The sequence below is a fragment of the Lissotriton vulgaris genome, chromosome 1_1 (assembly GCF_964263255.1).
Source record: "Lissotriton vulgaris chromosome 1_1, aLisVul1.2, whole genome shotgun sequence".
In the NCBI taxonomy this organism is placed as follows: domain Eukaryota; kingdom Metazoa; phylum Chordata; class Amphibia; order Caudata; family Salamandridae; genus Lissotriton; species Lissotriton vulgaris.
Genome location: NC_141685.1, coordinates 857,768,097 through 857,794,952, shown reverse-complemented (window position 1 = coordinate 857,794,952; position 26,856 = coordinate 857,768,097). Strand labels below are relative to the sequence as shown.

The following is a 26,856-nucleotide window of genomic DNA, read 5'->3' as shown; positions in this document are numbered from 1 at the left end:
CTTTTTGCTAGGCGCCTTGATACCTGCGGGTTATTGTTTTGCGCATTATAAATCTCTGTTCAATTCAATTCAATTCTCCATCCTTTATTTTGTATCCTCCCCAGCCCTGAGGAGTCGCCGAAACTGTGCTTTCTAGCGACGAAACACGTGTCAGCTGGCTCACTTGAATAATAAAAGAGGAACCGAAATACTGATGTTCCACATCGTCACTCATGGACTTTGAACTTTGTTTCCTCTGTGACATCCTTTTTGCTTTAACTCAAACACAAGTGTGCAACAGGTCTTGCTTTCTTTGCTGCCAAGGGAGATCCCCCAGCGTGAGACACAGGAGGCGTCAGAGTCGCCTTCCATCACAGGATCCCCGAGGAGACGTGAAACCCACCCACAACAGGCAGACACTGAAACCATGCTGGCTAATAAGCCGGAGATCTTTGTTCCCGTTAAACGCCGCCAGGTCTGCTTGGCCGCACTCTCGAGTGCGGCCAGCCCTGGAACAGGTCGAGGTTGGGCAGGGAGTAGTGCGGGCAGCGGTGGTACTGCAGGCAGGAGATGAGCTGCAGCGTCGCTCTCGGCCGAGCTCTGCTTGCCGGACAGCGAGCAGCACTCCTTGGAGACACAGTGGAAATGTCCGAAACATGCCGTCCCCAAAAAAAGAAAAAAAGAACTGCCCACCGCCGCAATGACGTTCTACAAGGGGCGGAGAGGGAAAAACAAAAAAAACGCTGGAAAGCCCACGAATCGCCTCGAACAATGACGGACAGATCTATCTTCCAATGGCTAGCCTCCATTTATGGAGCTAGCCAATCGAAGAGAGAGGTGGGACAAAGCCACATAGTGTTGTAACATAAGATTTCGCCTGCACAAACCCTGCTGCGTAGCGGACGCCAGGCGAAACCTAAAAATTGGGACGTTTGCGCATTCTAGCCACACCTCTGACTCCGCCCACTGATCCAGTCCTTGGGTTATCCCCGCCCTCTGAGTCTCCACCCACAGTTCCCCTACTTTTTTCCCCCCACTTCGACCACTGGTTCTATACGTAATCAAACTTTGAATGGGTTTGGTGTGAACCACTGCAGTTTTACTTGCATTAGGGTTCACACAATCATTTGGGGTGCTCTTATTTGTAAAGAAAATGTATCTTAAGCCGGCACATCCGAAGACATTCTTAGCCGTGCATGTTGCCAGAAAAAGTAAAAATCAAACCTTCAGCCCCCAAATTCACCACAACCGATACCGCTGATTAATCACTACTTTAAATTAGAAAGATGCATTATTTTGTTTACCTGCAGAGAAGGGAATGAATGCATCTCGCTTCACGAAGTTCTTTTCGGCGTCCAGGAAATGTTCAGGGTAGAACTGGTGGGGCCTCTCCCAGACAGTCTCATCCTTCAGCGCCGAGGATAGGTTGATGAAAATCTCCACTCCCTAGAGAAGACAGACTCCACAGGATCAGATGGGATTCATTCGCCTGCGTCCATTCTCTAAATACCTGTACACTCAGTATTGCATGTATGAAAAGTCTGCACAAAGACGCATCACTGGTTACCGGATTGTCAGTCACAGACGATACATGTAAAACTGCACAAACTCCGAGACGATTATTTATCTGTTTTTTTTAACTGTGGATTATGAAACTTGGTGTAATACACCTGACAAGGATGATTTTTAAAAGTAGGGCCCATGGCGGTGTGCAAAGGGTTTAAGGACATTGGAGGTAGAAAGGGGATTAGAGAGGAGGAAACGGGAAGGTGGGGTGAGGGAGGCACAAAACACGGTGTATGGAGGGAGGAAAGGGGAACAAAGGAGAAAAAGCTGCAGCAATACTAAGAGAAGACAAAGGAAAGGCAGGGGAGACTGGAGAGGGAGAGAGGGAACAAGGAAGGGAAAGAAAGGCCAAGGAAGGGAGAGAGACGGGAGTGAGGAGAGTAGGAATAGAAAGGAGATGGAAAAGCAAAGGAGAGAGCTCACGTGCAAGGGAGGAAGGGGACACAGAATAGGTAGATTGAAAGACAAGCGAAAAAAGGGAAAATGGGGACAAGGGAGTGCCACAGGAGTAGAAGTCGAAAAAGAAGACTCGGAGCCAGGAGGAAGGACAGTAGAAGAGTTATGAAGCAAACCAAAAGGGAGAGAGAAGCCAGGCAAAGGGGAGGAACAAAAATATCGTGGAAGGAAGAGAGCACTCGGAGAAGAGGAAAGGGAGACAAATATTGTGGGAGTAAGAGAGAAGACTGGTTGGGGAGAAGAAGCTTCGTGGAAAGGAGACAGCAGACAAGGATGGGAGAAAGGAGACAACTGCTTTATCTGCTGGTTAATGATATATGCTGTTAGAAGGAATAAGATTCACCATGTTATTCTACTGAAATTGGAACCTGTGACTTACAAGTTATTCACAGTTTCATTTGTAAGTTACATATACATCTCTATTCTTAAATCCACTGGTACTTCCCTTGGCAGGTAATATAAACGGAATAGTGAATATGAAATAGACTTACCTTACCGTGTAGTGGAAGATCCATGTAGTGGATGCAATATTATTGCCAAGCGATGTATCACATGTGATACAGTAACCAATCACTAATAATTTATCCAGCTGTAATAATGGAATTTAAAGCTGTGACCGACAGGTTTTGCGTAGCTAAACATATCTTCTGACTGTCCATGTTTAGGAAAGAGGTTCCAGATTTAGAGATCCAGAACGGTCGGTCTCAATGTTTTTCATATCCGACCCCTTCTGTTTGCAAAGTTTTCAAATGGTTTTGTTTCATACATGGTGCCTTTAATCCATTACAACTATATACAAAAACCATTTACCAGGCCGGGATATTTTGACCAATGTTTCCATTAGGAAAAAAAGAATACACTATAAGTCCCAAGTCTTGTGCTGTTCTTTCCCTAATGTCTCTCATAACACACCCCAAACATTTTGAGAAGCAGAACTGTGGTTTAATAGAGGTATTCATGTTAAAATCAACCTAGAGGTGGCAGGTAGGGAGTGCCAAAGGGCTCTCTCTGTTTTATGTATATATGTAGCATTTCTATAACCAGCAGAACACTGTACACTATCACAGACAGTCCTAATGTCAATGAGTTATGGCAGAGGTAGTTAGTTTGCTGACTGGTAATGCATTGTGATGTAGTGTACTTTAAAGAGGTGAGGCGTCTGCTCCTGCCTACATTGGAGGAGAGAAGGGAAACTGGGAACTGGGATATTTTTCCAGGCCCTGGGAGCATAAAAAGGCTTTCTGACTTTTTATTTTATTATTTTGTTTACCCTTTTTAGTCTCGAGTCTGGTGGTGCTCTGGCTGTGGGTGTGCTGAGAGCCCCAGAGATGGTGAACACTTGTCTGCAGGATAAGCTGGGGCCGACTCTCGTGATGGCTTTGTAAAAGATGAAGGTGATTTAAAGATAATGTTGGCTTCTGAGGGAAGCTAATGGCATTCCATCAAGGTTGGGAGAGTTTATCAACTTTCCTCTCTCTCTGTGAAGCAAAAATACATTGAAACTTTCACCTGGAAGTGCTGCATGAAATGGCTTTCCATGCATCAACAGAGGCAAGCATTTAAAATAGAGATAAAACACCAAGAACAGAGAACAAAGGAAATAACTTGATTCAACACATTTGCTTAATGAGAACAACAAGTACAGATCATGATAAACAGACATGATAGTGACCCCTAGGCACCCCTGGGGCTGGCATTTGTCGTTAATATCAACAAGCCAGGGAGGAGTCTGCAATTTGACCCAGAGTTTAGCGCAGTTATAATATCACCTGGGACAAAGAAGAACTTAATTTCCTCCAGGAATTGGTGTAGTCATCCAATGCCCTTGTAGGAGTTATTAATATCACCTTAGCTGGGAACAGTCATCAGTTTCGTCTGGGATAGATCAGTGATTAATATCACCTGGGGCTAGGAATGTCATAAAGATTTGGGGTGGTCGGATATAAGAATGAAATGTTGACGTTGCTTACCTTAGGGATAAAGAATCCTTGGATCTCTGTGTCCCGCGACGTCATGTGCGGCAGTGACAGTGGAACGATATCTCCACAGCGTTGGATCTCATGGATCACAGCGTTGGTGAAGGGTAAGTTGATCTGATCCTCCATTGTGGTCTTCCTGCCTCGTCCAATCACTGTGTCAATCTCTTTGTGTACCTGACCTAGAAACAAGAGGGAAGCTTTTTACAACTGTCGAATCCCAAGTCTTCTCTCAGCAACAAGCCCAAGAACTTCAACTGACCAATTCCCACTGAGCCACATCAACGCAGAGGTGTGCTGTTGTACCACAAACTCCTGACAAATAAACCTCATTATTCTAAACTCGGAGATAATCCAAGCATTGTCAAAGCTAAAAGGTCTGAATTTTGCTTTATTTTTATGTGCTTTTTCACCAGCTCTGTATGTTAAGTATTTGGCATTCATCCGTATTTTTATGTCTAGTAAACTCCTTAGTGCTTTTAAATATTTTTCTACTTTTCAATACGGCATAATTGCTGATTTTAGGCAAGCAGTTTTACGAGACATGAAGGCCAGTGGCGCGTTATACCACGGTGGTACCTGTTAGGTTTGTTTTGTTTTCTTCGCCATTCTAAGGATGGGTTCAGAGGGGGAGGGGAGCCAGCGGTCTAGTGGGCGGGCAGACTTTATAGAGTTAAACGCGGGTGCAGTGCGTCCACACTGCTAGCATGCCAAAAGAAGAACATCTGCGCCAGTCTGCACTAGGATGTCGCCTGTAGCCAGGACCCTAGCCAGATTTGAATCCGGTAGAGATACTTTTATTATGTATTCGAAGGAGGCCCTGCTCACTATAACCCTAAATGCTCAAAACAAAAAGAACTGTTATCGTGCTCCTGGTACGATATTCGGCCCTTTCTCTTGTGACAGTTGCAGGTGGTTCTGTACAAACCAGGAAGGGCCTAGAGAGCCATTGAAAGGGTCCCAGAGATAAAGCTCATTTGTGAGAGGACATGCGGGAGGGTGCCCCTTTGGGAAGGAGAACTCTGAACCATGCATGGAGCTTAAGGGGGACCTCTCAATCAACTGTTTTTATTTTAACTCTAGATAAATTCCAAAACTTTGCATGGAGATGTGGGATACTATTTGTAGTTTGAGGATTGATTTAGCATTCATCAGAGAAACATGGCTTAATAGTTTCACCACCAGCTATGGAGGTACTGGTTTGCTACAGTATGTTAAAGCGTAACCACATTGGAAGGAAAGGTTAGGGGAGTGGCCAACATGTATAGGGATGTGTTTGAAGGTATTAAGCTGAATGACTCCTTGATAGAAGTTTGCCAAGTTATGATTTTCCAACTATCATTCAATGCTGCTTCCACATTAGAAGCAGCATTAATTGACTGCCCCCCTGCTGGCAGCGAAGTTTTTTGCGACGATATCACCAACCATACTAAAGTTTGCCCACTTTCTTCTTATTGGAGACTTTAATCCTCACTATGATGTTAAGCTCGATTTTTTTGTGGAAATTTGGAGAATGAGATGCAGATTTTACTTCTCACTGGAAAGATAAAACGTCCCACTTGTACTGCAGGCCACAAGCTTGAATTACTAATTAATAACAAACACAGTGAAAATGCAGTCAGAGGACCCTATCACCTAGTCAGACCAATACATGATTACATTCTGTATCTCATTGCTGGGTGGTCTCCCGTCCAGTTGTAGGCCGGCTCCAGGAATGTGGAGATCACCGAGGAAAGTTAACAACACACATTTTAGTTGTAATTTCAGCCATCCTGAGGTCTCAGAGATTATCTCGGTGGACACACCAGTATATTAATTTGTGGGTAATTTGGCCAAGGCCATCGATGTCTGCGCCCATCTGAAAGAGACAAATTCCTCTAGTTGATCGATAGCGGCAAAGTGGTACACAGCAGAGTTAAGAAAGAGAAAAAAGAAGTGCAAATCATTAGAGGTCCGCTGGCAGTCCACTAAAACTCCAGGTGCCAACTAGACAATGGCGAAACTTCAGCTGTCATCCTCCTGGACCTGTCAACCGCCTTCGACACGGTCTGCCACCGCACACCAAGAACACGCCTCCAAGAAGCCGGAATCCAGAAGAAGGCCCTGGACTGGACCACGTCCTTCCTCTCCGGCAGAACCCAGAGAGTCCGCGTCACAATCTTCCAATCCAAAGCCACTGACATCATCTGCGGCGTACCCTAGGGCTCATCCCTCAGTCCGACCCTGTTCAATGTCTACATGGCCCCCCTCGCACAAGTGGCCCGCCAGCACAACTTGAACATCATATCCTACGCTGACGACACCCAGCTCATTCTCTCCCTCACCAAGGACCAACACACCGCCAAAACCAATCTTCACGAGGGAATGAAGGCCGTCGCCGAGTGGATGAGGAGCAGCCGCCTGAAGCTGAACTCGGACAAAACGGAAGCCCTCATCCTCAGCCCCACCCCCTCCGCCTGGGACGACTCCTGGTGGCCGACCACACTGGGAACAGCTCCAACACCCACGGACGACGCTCGCAACATAGGATTCATCCTCGACTCCTCCCTCTCCATGTTGAAGCAGGTCAACGCCATTTCCGCCTCCTGATACAACACCCTCCGTATGCTTTGCAGGATCTACAAGTGGATCCCGACAGAAACCAGAAGAACGGTGACCCAAGCCCTCGTCAGCAGCAGGCTGGACTATGGCAATGCACTCTACGCAGGAATCCCGTCCAAACACCTGCGACAACTACAACGCATCCAAAACGTCTCCACCCGACTGATCCCCAACGTCCCCCGCCGCAGCCGCAACACCTCCCACCTAAGAGAACTGCACTGGCTCCCCGTCAACAAGAGGATCACCTTCAAACTCCTCACCCATCTGCGGTAGACCCAAGACCTGCTCACCTTCAGAAAGCTCCTCAAGACCTGGCTCTTCGAGCAGTGGCAGCACCCTTCCCCTCAGCGCCTTGAGACCCTCACGGGTAAGTAGTGCACTTTACAAGTTCATTGATTGATTGATTGGACTGGGTCATTTTCAAGGAAGCCCTCCATATCTAAAATAAGCAGCTTAAACAGGCTAAGAGACAGTATTTTGTCAGAAGTATTAAGGAAAACAGTGGATCTTCTAAAGAATTGCTTATAAATGTTCAGTAGTTGACTCACCCAAGTGGTGGTGAACCAGACAGCCAGAGACCCAGTTTCATATTGTGAGATTTGGCCTCGTTTTCAGTGACAAAATGGAGACCATTTAGTCAGGATTTGCAACCCAGCAATTTATTGGGTGAAATCTGTATAACGACATTAGCCCTCACCCTTCTTCTTTAACCAACCAGGGCCCGTTCTCTGAATTAACCAACTCGATGGTGGAAGACACTATGTTAAATGTGAAGAAGGGCTCTCCATTAGATCCTGTCTTGCCCTTACTGCCAGTCCTCATCTAAGAGTACTTGTGGATGAATCACTGAAGGAAGAGGATTATCCAGAGACCTGGAAGCCTGCTGTAATTCTTCCACTGCTGAAGAAAGCAGATTCAGACACTTTCAATTTGTCATATTATCGTCCGATCTCTCTCTTACATTATTTGGCAAAGTGTGAGGAAACTGGCTTTTTGCAGGTCCCCACCTTTTAGCCTCATCTGGATACGAACTGCTGGTTTTTAGACTCGGAGTGCAGTGAGACCTGCTAACCAGTCCTCATTGCCAGTGTTCTAACCCAACACAAAATGTATGTTGAATTGGCTACCCCCAGTTGGCATAGCTGATTTACTTATTAGTCCCTAGTATATGGTACCAAGGGTAACCAGGGCATGTAAGTTAGAATATCCACCCAGGGCTGCAGCACTGATTGTTCCATCCTGTTTGTAACAAAGTACAACATGGCTCCTGGTCTGACGCTGCAGCCTGGAAGAGCAGTTTTAAAACTGCTAGTTCGATTTTGCCAATAAAACAAATGCCAAAGCCCCCACTACCCTTAACAATATATATGTCCCCTCTAGGGAAGGTCTATCGAGGCAGGGAGCAGTATGTTACGAAGTAGGAAATATACTTTAATATGTCACTGTTCTGTGTGTGCGGTGAAAAGGTTATTAGCCCCATTGGCTCATACAGAGTTACCGGCTGACCTCTGAGTCCTCCTAACTTCTGAATGGAACTACTAAAATGGGTACTTCAAGGTGTCAAATTGATTGTGGCATTAAACCTGACTTTATGCCCAAGTTCAATTTAAGGTCGCTTTTAAGGAGAGGCAACTTTTAAAAAGTTGCCACTCGGTCACCCGGTTTGTCCAGTGGCCTCGCACAGTTGCTGACCACCAAACAGCGTAGAGGACTGTCTCTTTGTTTAGGTAGACAGGCTGGCAGCAGGAGCAAAAAGGGGACACCGGTTGCCGAACCGGTTTTCAAGCGGGTGTGTAGCCTACATGTAGCCTCACCTCTAGGGTGGGCTACCAAGCTCCCAACAACAAAGGAAGGTTTAAGATATCTTGTGAGAGGGCAGAATAGTGCACCCTGGGATTGCTAGATGCCACACATAGCCGGAAGTCATCACGGAAGGGATCCTGGTAGGCCATTAGCTAGTGACCGCATCATCCCTCAGGGCACTTTTGTGGTATAAATATGGCACTCCTGGCACCCTGAACCTCAAATAACAATGACATTGGAGAATGGACCAAAGAAGAACTGCCCTGCTGACCCCTGGACCGACTACTGGACTGCAGATGCCACACCTTGAGATAGCAAACAGAGACCTGGGCCTGTGGCTTCTGGCTCATGGACAAGTCAATCCTGAGCCCCAGACCAAAGAAGTGACTTCCAGGGTCAGTCAGCTGACCCCCTGGAACCAGCACCAGTGGCATCAAAGCTAAATTAGCATATTCCAGCAAGTCAATAGTCACGTTCTTCGAATCAAAGCTGTCAGCGAACGAGCAACCCAAGAGACCAATCCTCGACGTGTCTGCTGGACCCGGGATTGTCATCTGAGTCCAGATTGGTCCCCAAAAACAGACAGCAACCTTCACCACTTGACCACACAGCGCCCAGAGTATCCTTCAGCATCCTGCATTTCCAGCAACAGGACCACTCCTTTGATGCCCATGGCAGTCTTGATGTAAAGCGTGGAACTGGACTTGAGACTGCTTTGGTGACAAGGTAACTGGCCAAACATTCATTATTGCCCCCCTTGACCATCTCCCTGTTGCAATCGGTTGCCCAACTATGGCTGGAGAAGCAAACACAACTCTTCCAAACTTTTCAAACTTTACAGTTCCAACGCTACTTTGGCCTATGGACTATACCCTAGTCCCTTTGTTTATGCCTTACTGCTAGAAGCTAGAGTTGAGCTAAAGGTTTTACAAATTAGTCTGACTGGATCCTGGGTCTGCTGCATTCAACACTGTTTCCCATAATCTATTGCTACACAGGCTGCATGACATCAGCTTTTATTCAACCACCTTGCAAATGTGTTGCTCTCTTTTGAGCAATAGGTCTAAGTCTGTACAGCCACTGTCTTAAGACCAAGCCAAGGGTTGAAAACTGTGGTGTTCCTCAGTGTTCGTCCCTAAGCCCTACTTTGTTAAATGTTTGTATGTCACCTCTGGCGGTTATTGTTAGAGTCTGGGCATTTGAGATCATTACCTATGCTGACGATACAAAGCTCATCATTTCCATTGATTAAAGGAATAAAGAGGAAAGAGGAAACTTAGTGAGTTATCTTAAGGAGGTGGCAATTTGGACACAGTCTCACTGTTTGTAACTCAGCAAAGAGAAAACAGAGATCTGGCTCTTCGTAAAGGCGCTCAGTGTCTGAAAATGATTCTTGGTGGCCAGCACTCCTTCGTCCCGCCCCAGCCCCAAAAGAGTAGTTAGGAAACTGGGTTTTCTGATCAATAACTCTCTTTCTATGGAGGACAAGGTGATTGCTTTCTGTGGGAGTTGCTTTGGACTCTAATGGAACTTCCGCAAGATAATTCAGTGGATTCCTGTGACATGGCATGAGACTCTTTTGCAAGTCTTTTTTATGAGCAAATCAGACTATGGTAATGCCTTGCATGTCAGGATGGCTGACTATTTGTTTACTCACCTGCAATTGATTCAAAACTCGTGGTGAGATTGATTTGCAATCTTCCCACTAGGTGCTCCGTTTCAGTTTGTTTACATTTCTTCATTGGCTACCAGTTGTAAGAAAACTATCTTCAAGCCACTTTGTTATGTGTTGTACCCTCCCTTATCGATTCAGAAAAGGGGGTGGTGATGAACAGAGTGTCTGAATTAAGCAGACCACGCTTACCCAGTCCAAAGATCAGGGCTTGATCCATCACCGTTATTTATCTCACTGCACCATCCCAGCTCAGAACCTGGCTATATGCAAATCAGTCTGTCCCTGGCCCAGTGCATCATGGGAACAGGGCAGACTAAACTACCAAGCCAATTCTTCACCAGAAAAGAGACAAGCTACCGGGGACCGGTTTCTGGCATTTCAGCCGTCTTCGGCCCGGCTTGCTTGAATGCTGATGGTGCAGTGAGAAAGGGACTCATGTCTGAGTATACCCTGCCACACCTATAGTGGCCAAAAACGATTCAGAAAAGGGGGTGGTGATGAACAGAGTGTCTGAATTAGGCAGACCACTCGAACCCAGTCCAAAGATCAGGGCTTGATCCATCACCGTTATTTATCTCACTGCACCATCCCAGCTCAGAACCTGGCTATATGCAAATCAGTCTGTCCCTGGCCCAGTGCATCATGGGAATAGGGCAGACTAAACTACCAAGCCAATTCTTCACCAGAAAGGAGACAAGCTACCGGGGACCGGTTTCTGGCATTTCAGCCGTCTTCGGCCCGGCTTGCTTGAATCCTGATGGTGCAGTGAGAAAGGGACTCAGATGTGAGAACCTTGCTCATTGAAGCATGAGCATTCAAGCAAGCCGGGCTGAAGACGGTTGAAATGCCAGAAACCGGTCCCCCGGAAGCTTGTTTCCTTCCCAGTACAAGAATTGGCTTGGTACTTTGGTCCGCCCTATTCCAATGATGCACTGTGCCAGGGACAGACTAATTTGCATATAGCCAGGTTCTGAGCTGGGATGGTGCAGTGAGCTAAAAAACGGTGATGGATCAAGCCCTGATCTTTGGACTGGGTAAGAGTGGTCTGCTTAATTCAGACACTCTGTTAATCACCACCCCCTTTTCTGAATCGTTTTTGTCCAGCATAAGCATGGAAGGGTATACTCAGATGTGAGTCCCTTGCTCATTGCACCATCAGGATTCAAGCAAGCTGGGCCGAAGACGGCTGAAATGCCAGAAACCAGTCCCCGGAAGCTGGTTTCCTTCCCAGTACAATAATTGGCTTGGTAGTTTGGTCTGCCCTGTTCCCATGATGCACTGGGCCAGGGACAGACTAATTTGCATATAGCCAGGTTCTGAGCTGGGATGGTGCAGTGAGCTAAAAAACGGTGATGGATCAAGCCCTGATCTTTGGACTGGGTAAGAGTGGTCTGCTTAATTCAGACACTCTGTTCATCACCACCCCCTTTTCTGAATCGTTTTTGTCCACCATAAGCGTGGAAGGTAAACTCAGATGTGAGTCCCTTGCTCATTGCACCATCAGGATTCAAGCAAGCCGGGCCGAAGATGGCTGAAATGCCAGAAACTGGTCCCCGGAAGCTTGTTTCCTTCCCAGTACAAGAATTGGCTTGGTAGTTTGGTCTGCCCTGTTCCCATGATGCACTGGGCCAGGGACAGACTAATTTGCATATAGCCAGGTTCTGAGCTGGGATGGTGCAGTGAGCTAAAAAACGGTGATGGATCAAGCCCTGATCTTTGGACTGGGTAAGAGTGGTCTGCTTAATTCAGACACTCTGTTCATCACCACCCCCTTTTCTGAATCGTTTTTGTCCACCATAAGCGTGGAAGGGTATACTCAGATGTGAGTCCCTTGCTCATTGCACCATCAGGATTCAAGCAAGCCGGGCCGAAGACGGCTGAAATGCCAGAAACCGGTCCCCGGAAGCTTGTTTCCTTCCCAGTACAAGAATTGGCTTGGTAGTTTGGTCTGCCCTGTTCCCATGATGCACTGGGCCAGGGACAGACTAATTTGCATATAGCCAGGTTCTGAGCTGGGATGGTGCAGTGAGCTAAAAAACGATGATGGATCAAGCCCTGATCTTTGGACTGGGTAAGAGTGGTCTGCTTAATTCAGACACTCTGTTCATCACCACCCCCTTTTCTGAATCGTTTTTGTCCACCATAAGCGAAGAAGGGTATACTCAGATGTGAGTCCCTTGCTCATTGCACCATCAAGATTCAAGCAAGCCGGCCCGAAGACGGCTGAAATGCCAGAAACCGGTCCCCGGAAGCTTGTTTCCTTCCCAGTACAAGAATTGACTTGGTAGTTTGGTCTGCCCTGTTCCCATGATGCACTGGGCCAGGGACAGACTAATTTGCATATAGCCAGGTTCTGAGCTGGGATGGTGCAGTGAGCTAAAAAACGGTGATGGATCAAGCCCTGATCTTTGGACTGGGTAAGAGTGGTCTGCTTAATTCAGACACTCTGTTAATCACCACCCCCTTTTCTGAATCATTTTTGTCCACCATAAGCATGGAAGGGTATATTCAGATGTGAGTCCCTTGCTCATTGCACCATCAGGATTCAAGCAAGCCGGGCCGAAGACGGCTGAAATGCCAGAAACCGGTCCCCGGAAGCTGGTTTCCTTCCCAGTACAATAATTGGCTTGGTAGTTTGGTCTGCCCTGTTCCCATGATGCACTGGGCCAGGGACAGACTAATTTGCATATAGCCAGGTTCTGAGCTGGGATGGTGCAGTGAGCTAAAAAACGGTGATGGATCAAGCCCTGATCTTTGGACTGGGTAAGAGTGGTCTGCTTAATTCAGACACTCTGTTCATCACCACCCCCTTTTCTGAATCGTTTTTGTCCACAATAAGCGTGGAAGGGTATACTCAGATGTGAGTCCCTTGCTCATTGCACCATCAGGATTCAAGCAAGCCGGGCCGAAGATGGCTGAAATGCCAGAAACCGGTCCCCGGAAGCTTGTTTCCTTCCCAGTACAAGAATTGGCTTGGTAGTTTGGTCTGCCCTGTTCCCATGATGCACTGGGCCAGGGACAGACTAATTTGCATATAGCCAGGTTCTGAGCTGGGATTGTGCAGTGAGCTAAAAAACGGTGATGGATCAAGCCCTGATCTTTGGACTGGGTAAGAGTGGTCTGCTTAATTCAGACACTCTGTTCATCACCACCCACTTTTCTGAATCGTTTTTGTCCACCATAAGCGTGGAAGGGTATACTCAGATGTGAGTCCCTTGCTCATTGCACCATCAGGATTCAAGCAAGCCGGGCCGAAGACGGCTGAAATGCCAGAAACCGGTACTCGGAAGCTTGTTTCCTTCCCAGTACAAGAATTGGCTTGGTAGTTTGGTCTGCCCTGTTCCCATGATGCACTGGGCCAGGGCCAGACTAATTTGCATATAGCCAGGTTCTGAGCTGGGATGGTGCAGTGAGCTAAAAAACGGTAATGGATCAAGCCCTGATCTTTGGACTGGGTAAGAGTGGTCTGCTTAATTCAGACACTCTGTTCATCACCACCCCCTTTTCTGAATTGTTTTTGTCCACCATAAGCGTGGAAGGGTATACTCAGATATGAGTCCCTTGCTCATTGCACCATCAGGATTCAAGCAAGCCGGGCCGAAGACGGCTGAAATGCCAGAAACCGGTCCCCGGAAGCTTGTTTTCTTCCTAGTACAAGAATTGGCTTGGTAGTTTGGTCTGCCCTGTTCCCATGATGCACTGGGCCAGGGACAGACTAATTTGCATATAGCCAGGTTCTGAGCTGGGATGGTGCAGTGAGCTAAAAAACTGTGATGGATCAAGCTCCGATCTTTGGACTGGGTAAGAGTGGTCTGCTTAATTCAGACACTCTGTTCATCACCACCCCCTTTTCTGAATTGTTTTTGTCCACCATAAGCATGGAAGGGTATACTCAGATGTGAGTCCTTTGCTCATTGCACCATCAGGATTCAAGCAAGCCGGGCCGAAGACAGCTGAAATGCCAGAAACCGGTCCCCGGAAGCTTGTTTCCTTCCCAGTACAAGAATTGGCTTGGTAGTTTGGTCTGCCCTGTTCCCATGATGCACTGGGCCAGGGACAGACTAATTTGCATATAGCCAGGTTCTGAGCTGGGATGGTGCAGTGAGCTAAAAAACGGTGATGGAGCAAGCCCTGATATTTGGACTGGGTAAGAGTGGTCTGCTTAATTCAGACACTCTGTTCATCACCACCCCCTTTTCTGAATCGTTTTTGTCCACCATAAGCGTGGAAGGGTATACTCAGATGTGAGTTCCTTGCTCATTGCACCATCAGGATTCAAGCAAGCCGGGCCGAACACGGCTGAAATGCCAGAAACCGGTCCCCGGAAGCTTGTTTCCTTCCCAGTACAAGAATTGGCTTGGTAGTTTGGTCTGCCCTGTTCCCATGATGCACTGGGCCAGGGACAGACTAATTTGCATATAGCCAGGTTCTGAGCTGGGATGGTGCAGTGAGTTAAAAAACGGTGATGGATCAAGCCCTGATCTTTGGACTGGGTAAGAGTGGTCTGCTTAATTCAGACACTCTGTTCATCACCACCCCCTTTTCTGAATCATTTTTGTCCACCATAAGCGTGGAAGGGTATACTCAGATGTGAGTCCCTTGCTCATTGCACCATCAGGATTCAAGCAAGCCGGGCCAAAGACGGCTGAAATGCCAGAAACCGGTCCCCGGAAGCTTGGTTCCTTCCCAGTACAAGAATTGGCTTGGCAGTTTGGTCTGCCCTGTTCCCATGATGCACTGGGCCAGGGACAGACTAATTTGCATATAGCCAGGTTCTGAGCTGGGATGGTGCAGTGAGCTAAAAAACGGTGATGGATCAAGCCCTGATCTTTGGACTGGGTAAGAGTGGTCTGCTTAATTCAGACACTCTGTTCATCACCACCCCCTTTTCTGAATCGTTTTTGTCCACCATAAGCGTGGAAGGGTATACTCAGATGTGAGTCCCTTGCTCATTGCACCATCAGGATTCAAGCAAGCCGGGCCAAAGACAGCTGAAATGCCAGAAACCGGTCCCCGGAAGCTTGGTTCCTTCCCAGTACAAGAATTGGCTTGGTAGTTTGGTCTGCCCTGTTCCCATGATGCACTGGGCCAGGGACAGACTAATTTGCATATAGCCAGGTTCTGAGCTGGGATGGTGCAGTGAGCTAAAAAACGGTGATGGATCAAGCCCTGATCTTTGGACTGGGTTAGAGTGGTCTGCTTAATTCAGACACTCTGTTCATCACCACCCCCTTTTCTGAATCGTTAATAGTTTCACCACCATGTATCTAGCTATGGCAGTACCGGCCTGGCTGTTCGAGCAGTAGCGGACCCCCCCAAGCACCTTGAGACCCTCCGGGTGAGTAGTGCGCTATACAAATGATTGATTGATTAAAGCGTAACCGCATTGGAAGGAAAGGTGGGGGAGTGGCCAACATGTATAGGGATGTGTTTGAAGGTATTAAGCTGAATGACTCCTTGATGGAATTTTGCCAAGTTATGATTTTCCCACTATCATTTAATGCTGCTTCCACATTAGGAGCTCAAAGCGGACTGTGGGAGAACCCACAGTAAAGGGAATGCACAGCTCTAAGACAAATTGTCTAAATCACAGTTTTCAAAGATAGTATATAATTCATAAAGAGTGCTCTAAGGCAATCGGTTATTCATTTCATCTCCTGTTTTTTTTACTGATGTAACAATACGCAAATCACATTTCATGAAGCATTATTAACATATAGAAAAGCAATATAGACTGTCCTTGTCTATTGTCAAAATAACATTAAACAAACAATACATTTGTGTCATCTCTTTGCGACTAGAAAATCATAACATCCTCTGTACACAGGTCCCAATGCATTTCGGGTTACGAAAAACCCTTCGTCAGGGGATTGAGTTGAAAAATGAAAATCTTCACGTTCAATGTCGCCACTGAAAATTCAAACACAACAACATGCAGTAAGACTACTGCGCAGCTCATAGGATTTGCACCCCAAGTTGTGCACTGAAAGGAAGAGTGTGGAGGAAAGTCCAAAGTAACTCCATGCATTATTGCAAAAGATGTGCTCTCAAATGAACAAAGTGAAAAAGTAAAGAACCTAGACCAGTAGAGTCAGATAGTCATGTTTTGCCTGTACCTTCCAATGTATGCTGGTCGGGACAGGCAGTAAAATACTGAATGTCGCTGTAGTCTGGGCAATGTCTATGATAAAAACAAAGCAGTGCTAAGAAAAAAACTGTAACCAATACGAGGTTCCTAAGTGGGAAAAGGTAAAGGATGTGTAAGTGTACACATGAAGCTTACCGGAAAACGGACCGGGAGAGGAGTATAGTGAATTCAGTAGAGGATCGTCCCGCGGCAACCCAGAGTGGGAAAACGATCGACGTTAATCAGTCACAGAATGTTTTACCCGAGTCTGTAAGGGTAAAGGAGGGCGGACGCGAGGTTAGTGTCCTCCGTAGTTAACAGTTATGACTAAAGACCGAAGTCTGAGTAAGAGTGGAGTAGACCTACCAAAGACGTGGTGAGTCCTCGGTCCAAAGGCTCCGTGAAAACCCACGATACTGGATATTGTCCAGAATGCTGTGCGCGAGAGGGGTGGGTTCTATAAGAGTAATGTTAAGAGGTCTGCGTGTTGTAGAAAACGGCCCTAATGTTAAACAACGATGATGAAAACGGGAGAGAAGGATGAATATCGAGTGTGAGGAAAAGGAGATGTGAAGAAGAGGTTGTGAGTCCTGAAATAAAGCAAAGCCAATCAGTAGAAAATAATAATGAAAAATAAGGAAGTTAAAAAAAAAAATAAACATGTGTGAAAAAAATTATTAAGACGATTATTAAAAAAAATCGGTACCCAAACAGAAAAGTCTGAAAGTAGATAAACAGCGGAAATGGGTGCAAATCCTGTACAATGTAGAACTGTACACAATGCGTTATATAAAGCATAACATCTCGTAATGATCATTAAGCCCATTTGGGGCTACCGTTCTCAATGTTTTTATCCAATGTGTTTCCCTTCGAGCCAGTGTGATGTTGATATCTGTGCCTGACACCTTTTTGACTTTTTCTAAGATAGTAAACCGTATTTGCGGTATAGTGTGTCCCGCCTTGTCCCAGTGTGTTGCCAGTGGGGATGTAGTGTTTTTGTTTCGAATACGGCTCTTGTGTTCTATAATGCGTGTCTTAATCTTTCTGCTGGTTCTGCCTACGTACACAAGGCCACATGGGCATTTGATTGCGTATATCACTTCTTCAGTGTTGCAATTGGATGTGTGGTGGAGTTTCACTTTAGTGCCCGTTTGTGGATGCATAAAAATGTCTCCTTGGATTACATTGCTGCACTGGCCGCAGTTGTGACATTTTGTCATTCCCTTGAAACCTCCTGTGGGTTGATCTTCTTGCGGTTTTAAGATTTCCCGAAGATTCTTTGCTCTTTGTTGAGCAAATAATGGACAGTCTGAAAAGATACCACGAAAATCCGGTTCGTTTTCGATAATCTCCCATCTTTTCTTGATGATGGTTTTTATGAGAGGAGCTTGTGTGGAATGTTTCAATACAAATACCTCTCTGTGCGACACTATTTTCACGGAGGCTTGTAATAAGTCCTTCCTCAGTTTCTTTTCCACTTGTGCCTCAGCTTGATCAAGTATTTCTACTGGGTATCCTCTTTTTTGATATTTGCGTTTTTGTTCTTGGATCTTGTCTATGCATTGTTGGTTATCAGAGGTGATCCTTTTTATGCGCATAAACTGGGAGATTGGTAAGTGTTTCTTAAGAGAGAATGGATGTGCGCTGGTGAAGTGCAGTGCACTGTTTACATCTGTGGGTTTTGTGTAAACCGATGTACTTAGGCCTGTGGCAGTCTTCCGAATTTGAATATCCAAGAAGTGTATCTTGTTTTCTTGGATGTTGTAGGTGAATTGAATCCTTGGATTGTGCATATTTAAGGTCTTGATAGAATCTTCAAGTGTACTTTTTGGACCGTTCCATATGACAAGAATGTCATCGATGTATCGAAAGATTGATGCTGCATTGTTGATCCATATAGGATTAGTGAGCATGTGTTGGTGTTCAAAGTAAGCCATATAGGTGTTTGCATACGAAGGGGCTCCGGGAAAGCCTATGGATGTTCCCGTCTTCTGCAAATAAAATTGATTCTGCCAAAGAAAATAACTGTGGTATAGCGAAAAGTGTAGCAGTTCAAGAAGAAAGATTGACAATTCAGGTGGTATGGATGAAGTCAGCAACCTCCATTCCACTGCCTCTAGTCCTTCATCGTGTGCTATAGAAGTGTAGAGGGCCACGACATCTATCGTGCACAGTAAGGTGTCCTGGTTAATTATGTGTTCAATGGCTTGCAACTTCATGAGACAATCCGTAGTGTCACGTATATACGTGTCCCAGGTTTGAACTAATGGCTGTAGATGGTAGTCCACAAAATACCCAATGGCTTCATGTATCGAGTTGCACCCCGCCACTATGGGCCTGAAGGGTGGTTTACACATTAGGAGCAGCATTAATTGACTGCCCCCCTGCTGGCAGCAAAGTTTTCTGTGACGATATCACCAACCATACTAAAGTTTGCCCACTTTCTTCTTATTGGAGACTTTAATCCTCACTATGATGTTAAGCTCAATTTTTTTTGTGGAAATTTGGAGAATGAGATGCAGATTTTACTACTCACTGCAAAGGTAAAACGTCCCACTTGTACTGCAGGCCACAAGCTTGAATTACTAATTAATAACAAACACAGTGAAAATGCAGTCAGAGGACCCTATCACCTAGTCGGACCACTCCATGACTACATTCTGTATCTCATTGCTGGGTGATCTCCGGTCCACTTGTAGGCCGGCTCCAGGAATGTGGAGATTACGGAGGAGAGTTAACAACACACATTTTAGTTGCAATTTCAACCATCCTGAGGTCTCAGAGATTATATTGGTGGACACACCAGTATATTAATTTGTGGATAATTTGGCCAAGGCCATCGATGTCTGTGCCCCTCTGAAGGATCTAGTTGATCGATATCGTCAAAGTGGTACACAGCAGAGTTAAGAAAGAGAAAAAAGAAGTGCAAATCGTTAGAGGTCCGCTGGCAGTCCACTAGAACTCCAGGCGCCAACTAGACAACAGCAAAACTTCAGCTGTCATCCTCCTAGACCTGTCAGCCACCTTCAACACGGTCTGCCACCGCACACCAAGAACACGCCTCCAAGAAGCCGGAATCCAGAAGAAGGCCCTGGACTGAACCACGTCCTTCCTCTCCGGCAGAACCCAGAGAGTCAGCGTCCCACCCTTCCGATCCAAAGCCACTGACATCATCTGCGGCGTACCCTAGGGCTCATCCCTCAGTACGACCCTGTTCAACGTCTACATGGCCCCCCTCGCACCAGTGGCCCACCAGCACAACTTGAACATTATCTCCTACTCCGATGACACCCAGCTCATCCTCTCCCTCACCAAGGACCCACACACCGCCAAATCCAACCTTCACAAGGGAATGAAGGCCGTCGCCGAGTGGATGAGGAGCAGCCGCCTGAAGCTGAACTCTGACAAAACGGAAGTCCTCTTCCTCGGCCCCACCCCCTCCGCCTGGGACGACTCCTGGTGGCTGACCACACTGGGAACAGCTCCACTACCCACGGACCACGCACGCAACCTAGGATTCATCCTCGACTCCTCCCTCAGCAGGTCAACCCCATTTCCTCCTCCTGCTACAACAACCTCCGCATGCTTCGCAGGATCTACAAGTGGATCCCGACCGAAACCAGAAGAACCAGAAGAACGGTGACCCAAGCCCTCGTCAGCAGCAGGCTGGACTACGGCAATGCACTCTACGCAGGAATCCCGTCCAAACACCTGCGACAACTACAACGCATCCAAAACACCTCCACCCGACTGATCCCCAACGTCCCCCGCCACAGCCACATCACCTCCCACCCAAGAGACCTGCACTGGCTCCCCGTCAACAAGAGGATCACCTTCAAACTCCTCACCCACGCACACAAAGCACTCCACAACACCGGACCAGCCGTACCTGAACAACAGACTCAACTTCTACACCCCGCCCGGCAGTTCCGCTCCGCCAGCCTCACCCTCGCTGCCGTCCCGTGCATCCAACGAACAACCACCGGCGGCAGATCGTTCTCCTTCCTCGCCGCCAAGACCCAAGACCTGCTCACCTTCAGAAAGCTCCTGAAGACCTGGCTCTTCGAGCAGTGGCAGTGGCAGTGGCAGCACCCCCTCCCCTCAGCACCTTGAGACCCTCACGGGTAAGTAGTGCGCTTTACAAGTTCATTGATTGATTGATTGATTGGACTGGGGCATTTTAAAGGAAGCCCTCCAAATCTAAAATAAGCAGCTTAAACAGGCTAAGAGGCAGTATTTTGTCAGGAGTATTAAGGAAAACAGTGGATCTTCTAAAGAATTGCTTATAAATGTTCAGTAGTTGACTCACCCAAGTGGTGGTGAAGTGGTGGTGAACCAGACAGCCAGAGACCCAGTTTTATTTTGTGAGATTTTGCCTCGTTTTCAGTGACAAAATGGAGACCATTTATTCAGGCTTTGCAACCCAGCAATTTATTGGGTGAAATCTGTATAACGACATTAGCCCTCACCCTTATTCTTTAACCAACTGGGGCCCGTTCTCTGAATTAACCAACTCAATGGTGGAAGACACTATGTTAAACGTGAAGAAGGGCTCTCCATTAGATCCTGTCTTGCCCTTACTGCCAGTCCTCATCTAAGAGTACTTGTGGATGAATCACTGAAGGAAGAGGATTATCCAGAGACCTGAAAGCCTGCTGTAATTCTTCCACTGCTGAAGAAATCAGATGCAGACACTTTCAATTTGTCTTATTATCATCCCATCTCTCTCTTACATTATTTTGCAAAGTGTGAGGAAACAGGCTTTTTGGGTACGAACTGCTGGTTTTTAGACTCGGAGTGCAGTGAGACCTGCTAACCAGTCCTCATTGCCAGTGTTCTAACCCAACACAAAATGTGTGTTGAATTGGCTACCCCCAGTTGGCATAGCTGACTTACTTATAAGTCCCTAGTATATGGTACCAAGGGTAACCAGGGCATGTAAGTTACAATGTCCACCAAGGGCTGCAGCACTGATTGATCCATCCTGTGAGTGAAAGTACAACATGGCTCCTGGTCTGACCCTGCAGCCTGGAAGAGCAGTTTTAAAACTGCTAGTTCGATTTTGCCAATCAAACAAATGCCAGAGCCCCCACTACCCTTAACAATATATATGTCCCCTCTAGGGAAGGCCTATCGAGGCAGGGAGCAGTATGTTACGAAGCAGGACATATACTTTAATATGTCACTGTTCTGTGTGTGCTGTGAAAAGGTTATTAGCCCCATTGGCTCATACAGAGTTACTGTCTGACCTCTGAGTCCTCCTAACTTCTGAATGGAACTACTAAAATGGGTACTTCAATGTGTCAAATTGATTGTGGCATTAAACCTGATTTTATGCCCAAGTTCAATTTAAGGTCACTTTTAAGGAGAGGCAACTTTTAAAAAGTTGCCACTCGGTCACCCAGTTTGTCCAGTGGCCTCGCACAGTTGCTGACCACCAAACAGCCTTTTTTCTCCGGAGGAGTTGTGTGAACAACTCCCAGGTTTAGTAACAATAGAGGCCTAGCACAGAGGGAGGTGTCACCTTCCCCTAAGCCAAACAGGGTGTTAGCTCAAAAGGAAAGTTTCAAAGGTGAATCCTCCTGTGCTTGGTAAATGGCGATCACATTCGTAGAGGACCGTATCTTTGTTCAGGTAGACAGGCTGGCAGCAGGAGCAGAGAGGGGACACTGGTTGCCGAACCGGTTTTCAAGTGGGTGTGTAGCCCACAAGCAGCCACACCTCTAGGGTGGGCTACCAAGCTCCTAACAACAAAGGAAGGTTTAAGATATCTTGGGAGAGGGCAGAATAGTGCACCCTGGGATTGCTAGATGCCACACATAGCCGGAAGTCATCACGGAAGGGATCCTGGTAGGCCATTAGCTAGTGACCGCATCATCCCTCAGGGCACTTTTGTGGTATAAATATGGCACTCCTGGCACCCTGAACCTCAAATAACAATGACATTGGAGAATGGACCAAAGAAGAACTGCCCTGCTGACCCCTGGACGGACTACTGGACTTCAGCTGCCACACCTTGAGATAGCAAAGAGAGACCTGGGCCTGTGGCTTCTGGCTCATGGACAAGTCAATCCTGAGCCCCAGACCAAAGAAGTGACTCCCAGGATCAGTCAGCTGACCCCCTGGAACCAGCACCAGTGGCATCAAAGCTAAATTAGCATATTCCAGCAAGTCAATCGTCACGTTCTTCGAATCAAAGCTGACAGCTGACGAGCAACCCAAGAGACCAATCCTCAACGTGTCTGCTGGACCCGGGATTGTCATCTGAGTCCAGATTGGTCCCCAAAGACAGATCAACCTTCACCAAAGGAAACCGCTGAACCCACTATTTAAGGAGTTCTGTAGCCCAGCTGCAGCTGGCCATAATACTGCCTCAAAGACGACTTTATGGGATACTAACCCTGTTGCCAAAATTAACCAGTGGACCGAGAAACAACTTTAAGGACACCCCACTTGACCACACAGCACCCAGAATATCCTTCAGCATCCTGCATTTCCAGCAACAGGACCACTCCTTTGATGCCCATGGCAGTCTTGATGTAAAGCGTGGAACTGGACTTGAGACTGCTTTGGTGACAAGGTAACTGGCCAAACATTCGTTATTGCCCCCCCTTGAACATCTCCCTGTTGTAATTGGTTGCCCAACGATGGCTGGAGAAGCAAACACAACTCTTCCAAACTTTTCAAACTTTACAGTTCCAACGCTACTTTGGCCTATTGACTTAAAAGCTGATATTTAGGTTGTCTCTAAAAACCCATATTTCCGGGACCCGCTGGTGGATATTGTTCATCTTGGCGTCTAAAAATTCATAAAAATATAATCTACGTTTATGAATTGGGGTCAGATTTCTTTTGTGAAGCCTGCCGTCCTTATTTTGTGGTTTGTTACTTCTAAATGGTATACCCTAGTCCCTTTGTTTATTCCTTACTGCTAGAAGCTAGAGTTGAGCTAAAGGTTTTACAAATTAGTCTGACTGGATCCTGGGTCTGCTGCATTCAACACTGTTTCCCATAATCTATTGCTACACAGGCTGCATGACATCAGCTTTTATTCAACCACCTTGCAAAGGTGTTGCTCTCTTTTGAGCAATAGGTCTAAGTCTGTACAGCCACTGTCTTAAGACCAAGTCAAGGGTTGAAAACTGTGGTGTTCCTCAGTGTTCGTCCCTAAGCCCTACTTTGTTAAATGTTTTTATTTCACCTCTGGCGGGTATTGTTAGAGGCTGGGCATTTGAGATCATTACCTATGCTGACGATACACAGCTCATCATTTCCATTGATTAAAGGAATACAGAGGAAAGAGGAAACTTAGTGAGTTATCTTAAGGAGGTGGCAATTTGGATGCAGTCTCACTGTTTGTAACTCAGCAAAGAGAAAACAGAGATCTGGCTCTTCGTAAAGGCGCTCAGTGTGTGAAAATGATTCTTGGTCGCCAGCACTCCTTCGTCCCGCCCCCAGCCCCAAAAGAGTAGTTAGGAATCTGGGTTTTCTGATCAATTACTCTCTTTCTATGGAGGACAAGGTGATTACTTTCTGTGGGAGTTGCTTTGGCCTCTAATGGAACGTCCGTAAGATAATTCAGTGGATTCCTGTGACATGGCATGAGACTCTTTTGCAAGTCTTTTTTATGAGCAAATCAGAATATGGTAATGCCTTGCATGTCAGGATGGCTGACTAATTGTTTACTCACGTGCAATTGATTCAAAACTCGTGGTGAGATTGATTTGCAATCTTCCCACTAGGAGCTCAGTTTCAGTTATTTGACATTTCTTCATTGGCTACCAGTTGTAAGAAAACTATCTTCAAGCCACTTTGTTATGTGTTGTACCCTCCCTTATCAGCGTTGCTGCCATATCCTGTATTGTTATCGACTATAATATTATCGATTCTATTTGTCGCTGGTTTCTGAACAGTTGTAAAACACTCTGATACCCGCTAGGGTATTGTTCACGCTTTATAAAGCTTTTTAAGTAAATAAATACAATAAATAAGCACTCGGCAGTTTATGAGACTAGGCCAGGGGCCCTAAATTGTAAAGTGGTTTTTCGCAAGACAGTGCGTGCTCTTGTATCTGCTAGTCAGGCTACACTGTAGGCAAATTAAGAGATCTCGGATTGGGCGGGGGGGGCTCTCCTTTCATTATTTGGCGGGTTTTCACTGGAATGCTCTTCTTTTCTATTTATGCCCGACATCTGAACTCTTTACTCTTCGTAGTATGCTGAAGATGTGGCTTTTCCTTCATTGATTTTGTACTCGGAACATATGGAGTTAGACTGGATGGCGCTCTAGTGCCGGGGTATACCCTCAGCGATGATTGTGCGCTCTATAAATGCTATAAACATGACAACACTATATTATGTTGTGCCACAGGCTTACTTTGATGTTCACTCAGGGAACCTAAAAATAGGCACAGACAGTACTTTAACAAAAACACACACAGGCAATGCACATTCAGGCGCACAAAGTCAGACATGTACAGAAATAAGTCCAAACATGTCAATGGATGGAAGAGTGTGTGGGCGGCTGTGTTCCATGGATCCATGGGTGCGAGTAGATATGTAGCTAGTAAAACATGGCAACCATAAAGGTGTCACTGTTATGAGCACGTTAAGGAACACTATAATACAAAGGACCACATTCTAGAAGTTGCATGTTTAAATCAATATATTATGATTGTTCTAATAATGGAACAGGATGTATTTGGGTTTTAGAGAAGTTGGACTGATTGTACGAACCAAGCATGTGCAGAAGCAGTGCCAGAGTGTTCTGACTGGTTCAATGTGTTCAGATTGTTGAGAAATCAAGATAAAGAGAGAAAAAGTGTCTGTTTTGTGTTTCTGGGCATGTGTGTTTGTGTATGTGAAAGTGTGCCTACATATCTATCATTAAGAATAAATGAAGCTCAGTGTTGACAAAGACAGAGGTTGAAGCCCAGCTGCTAACAAAGGCATATGAATATGATTCCAACAATTCATCTTGAGGAAGGGATGCTGAAGGGCAGCACATAAGGGGAAGACACCCTCAATAGCGCCAGGAGTCCCTTAACTAATTTAAGGTAGGTCAGGTATGTTCCTATTTGTGCTACCTTTCAGTCACATAATTGGATTCTAGTGACCCAGCTAATAAGGTTAATACTAGCCCTGACATTTTTTAAATATAAACTTTAGCATAGTTGTTCTAGTGCTTTTGTTCACTTTCAGTTCTGTAATGTAAGCACCTTTCCCGGGGCGTTGCTATATCAGCCGCCAGGCTCTGGGGCCCCCTTCATACAATCTATTTAAACTTTTTTGAGTCCTGTATAGACTTGGAGGTGCATCACTGTTTGTGATATGTATCAGCAGGTGTAATCCAAAACAGGGTACATGAATTAAGGAGTGTTCATTATCACACAACCCAATGCATTTCGGGCGAAGCCCATCGTCAGGGGATTACTCTACAACAAAAAACAAAAGGTTCAGGCTGTAATCGCATATATATGCGGAAAAAGAACACACACAATGAATATGCAGTGTTCATGAAACGAGGGTCGAAAACGAGGATTGGAAGGGTGTGCAATTAAGAAACCGAAACCAGGAAGATTAAAGTTGCCGTGTGCTCCTATGAAAAAAATTGCTGAACGTGGTTTCCAAGGTGAAAAGAATAAGGATAGAAGAAAATCCGTGCAGATTATAAAAGGATACATTCGTGCAACATGCGTATGCCGTAGCGGTGATGCGAGACACGCGGTGCCTGCCTGAGAATGAAGATCGGTAACACCAGTTAGTGGGAAAGATAGGAAGGTCCCGGGGAGGGTACTTACTAGTGTGATAACTACGCGAGGACTCCGCGGAGTTCCGTGGTGATTAGCAATCGGAGGGTGGGGAATCCGGATAGAAATACGTCGTGCTGAACATAGAAAGAGGACTAAACGGCCCAGGAGGTCGATCAAAAAAGTGTAAGCGCCATGTTGTAAGGTGCAAACAAACGATAGATGCGTGAATCGGAGGTAGACGGGTGGAGTGACAGAATAAAATAAACAAAATTTCAGAGAGTGTAACAGAGAATAAGAAAGTCAGGTTATAAATAACAGAGAAATTCAATGCGATCATTGAGCCCCAAGGGGACCATCGTAGACAAATGACGGATCCAAAAGTTCTCCCGTTTAAGTAGATACCTTCTTGGCTCCCCAAAGCCACAAAATCATTGATGCCTTCGAGAACTTGGTCAAACAAGAAATATTGAACCTTCCTTTCTTACAACCAGCTACACATGGGAACCTAACTCGCAAAAAGAGAAACATTCTTCAAAAAATCGCAGACAATCCTAACATCATTTGTCAAAATGCCGACAAAGGTGGTGCCCTTGTGATCATGGACACCACCTTTTACGAACAACAGGTCACAGCTCACATTGGGGATTCCAATACCTATGATGTCCTTCCGGGGGATCCTACCCGGGAATACACCAACGACTTGATCACCATCATCAATCGGGCCTTTGAAAATGGCACCATTAATGACAGAACGAAGAGATTTCTCACACCTAACAACCCAAAAGCACCGGTACTGTATATGCTACCGAAATTACACAAACACCCGACTAATCCTCCCTTCCGGCCCATTGTGTCGACGAGAAGTAGCATCCACGAAAACGTGGGAAAATTCTTGGACAAATATCTCCAACCATTTGTGATC

General features: G+C 46.2%; 1 protein-coding gene across 1 annotated transcript in view; it reads right to left on the bottom strand.

Annotated features, from left to right (window-relative positions):
• Nucleotides 1-26,856, bottom strand: part of LOC147748028 (cytochrome P450 2D15-like) — a 425,856-nt gene that overhangs the window by 81,119 nt on the left and 317,881 nt on the right. The window contains exons 7-8 of the mRNA XM_086958026.1: nucleotides 3,972-4,159; nucleotides 1,284-1,425 (exon numbers count right to left, since the gene is read on the bottom strand). Coding sequence (XP_086814152.1) covers nucleotides 1,284-1,425; nucleotides 3,972-4,159 — 330 coding nt within the window. The remainder of the gene's footprint in view (nucleotides 1-1,283; nucleotides 1,426-3,971; nucleotides 4,160-26,856) is intronic.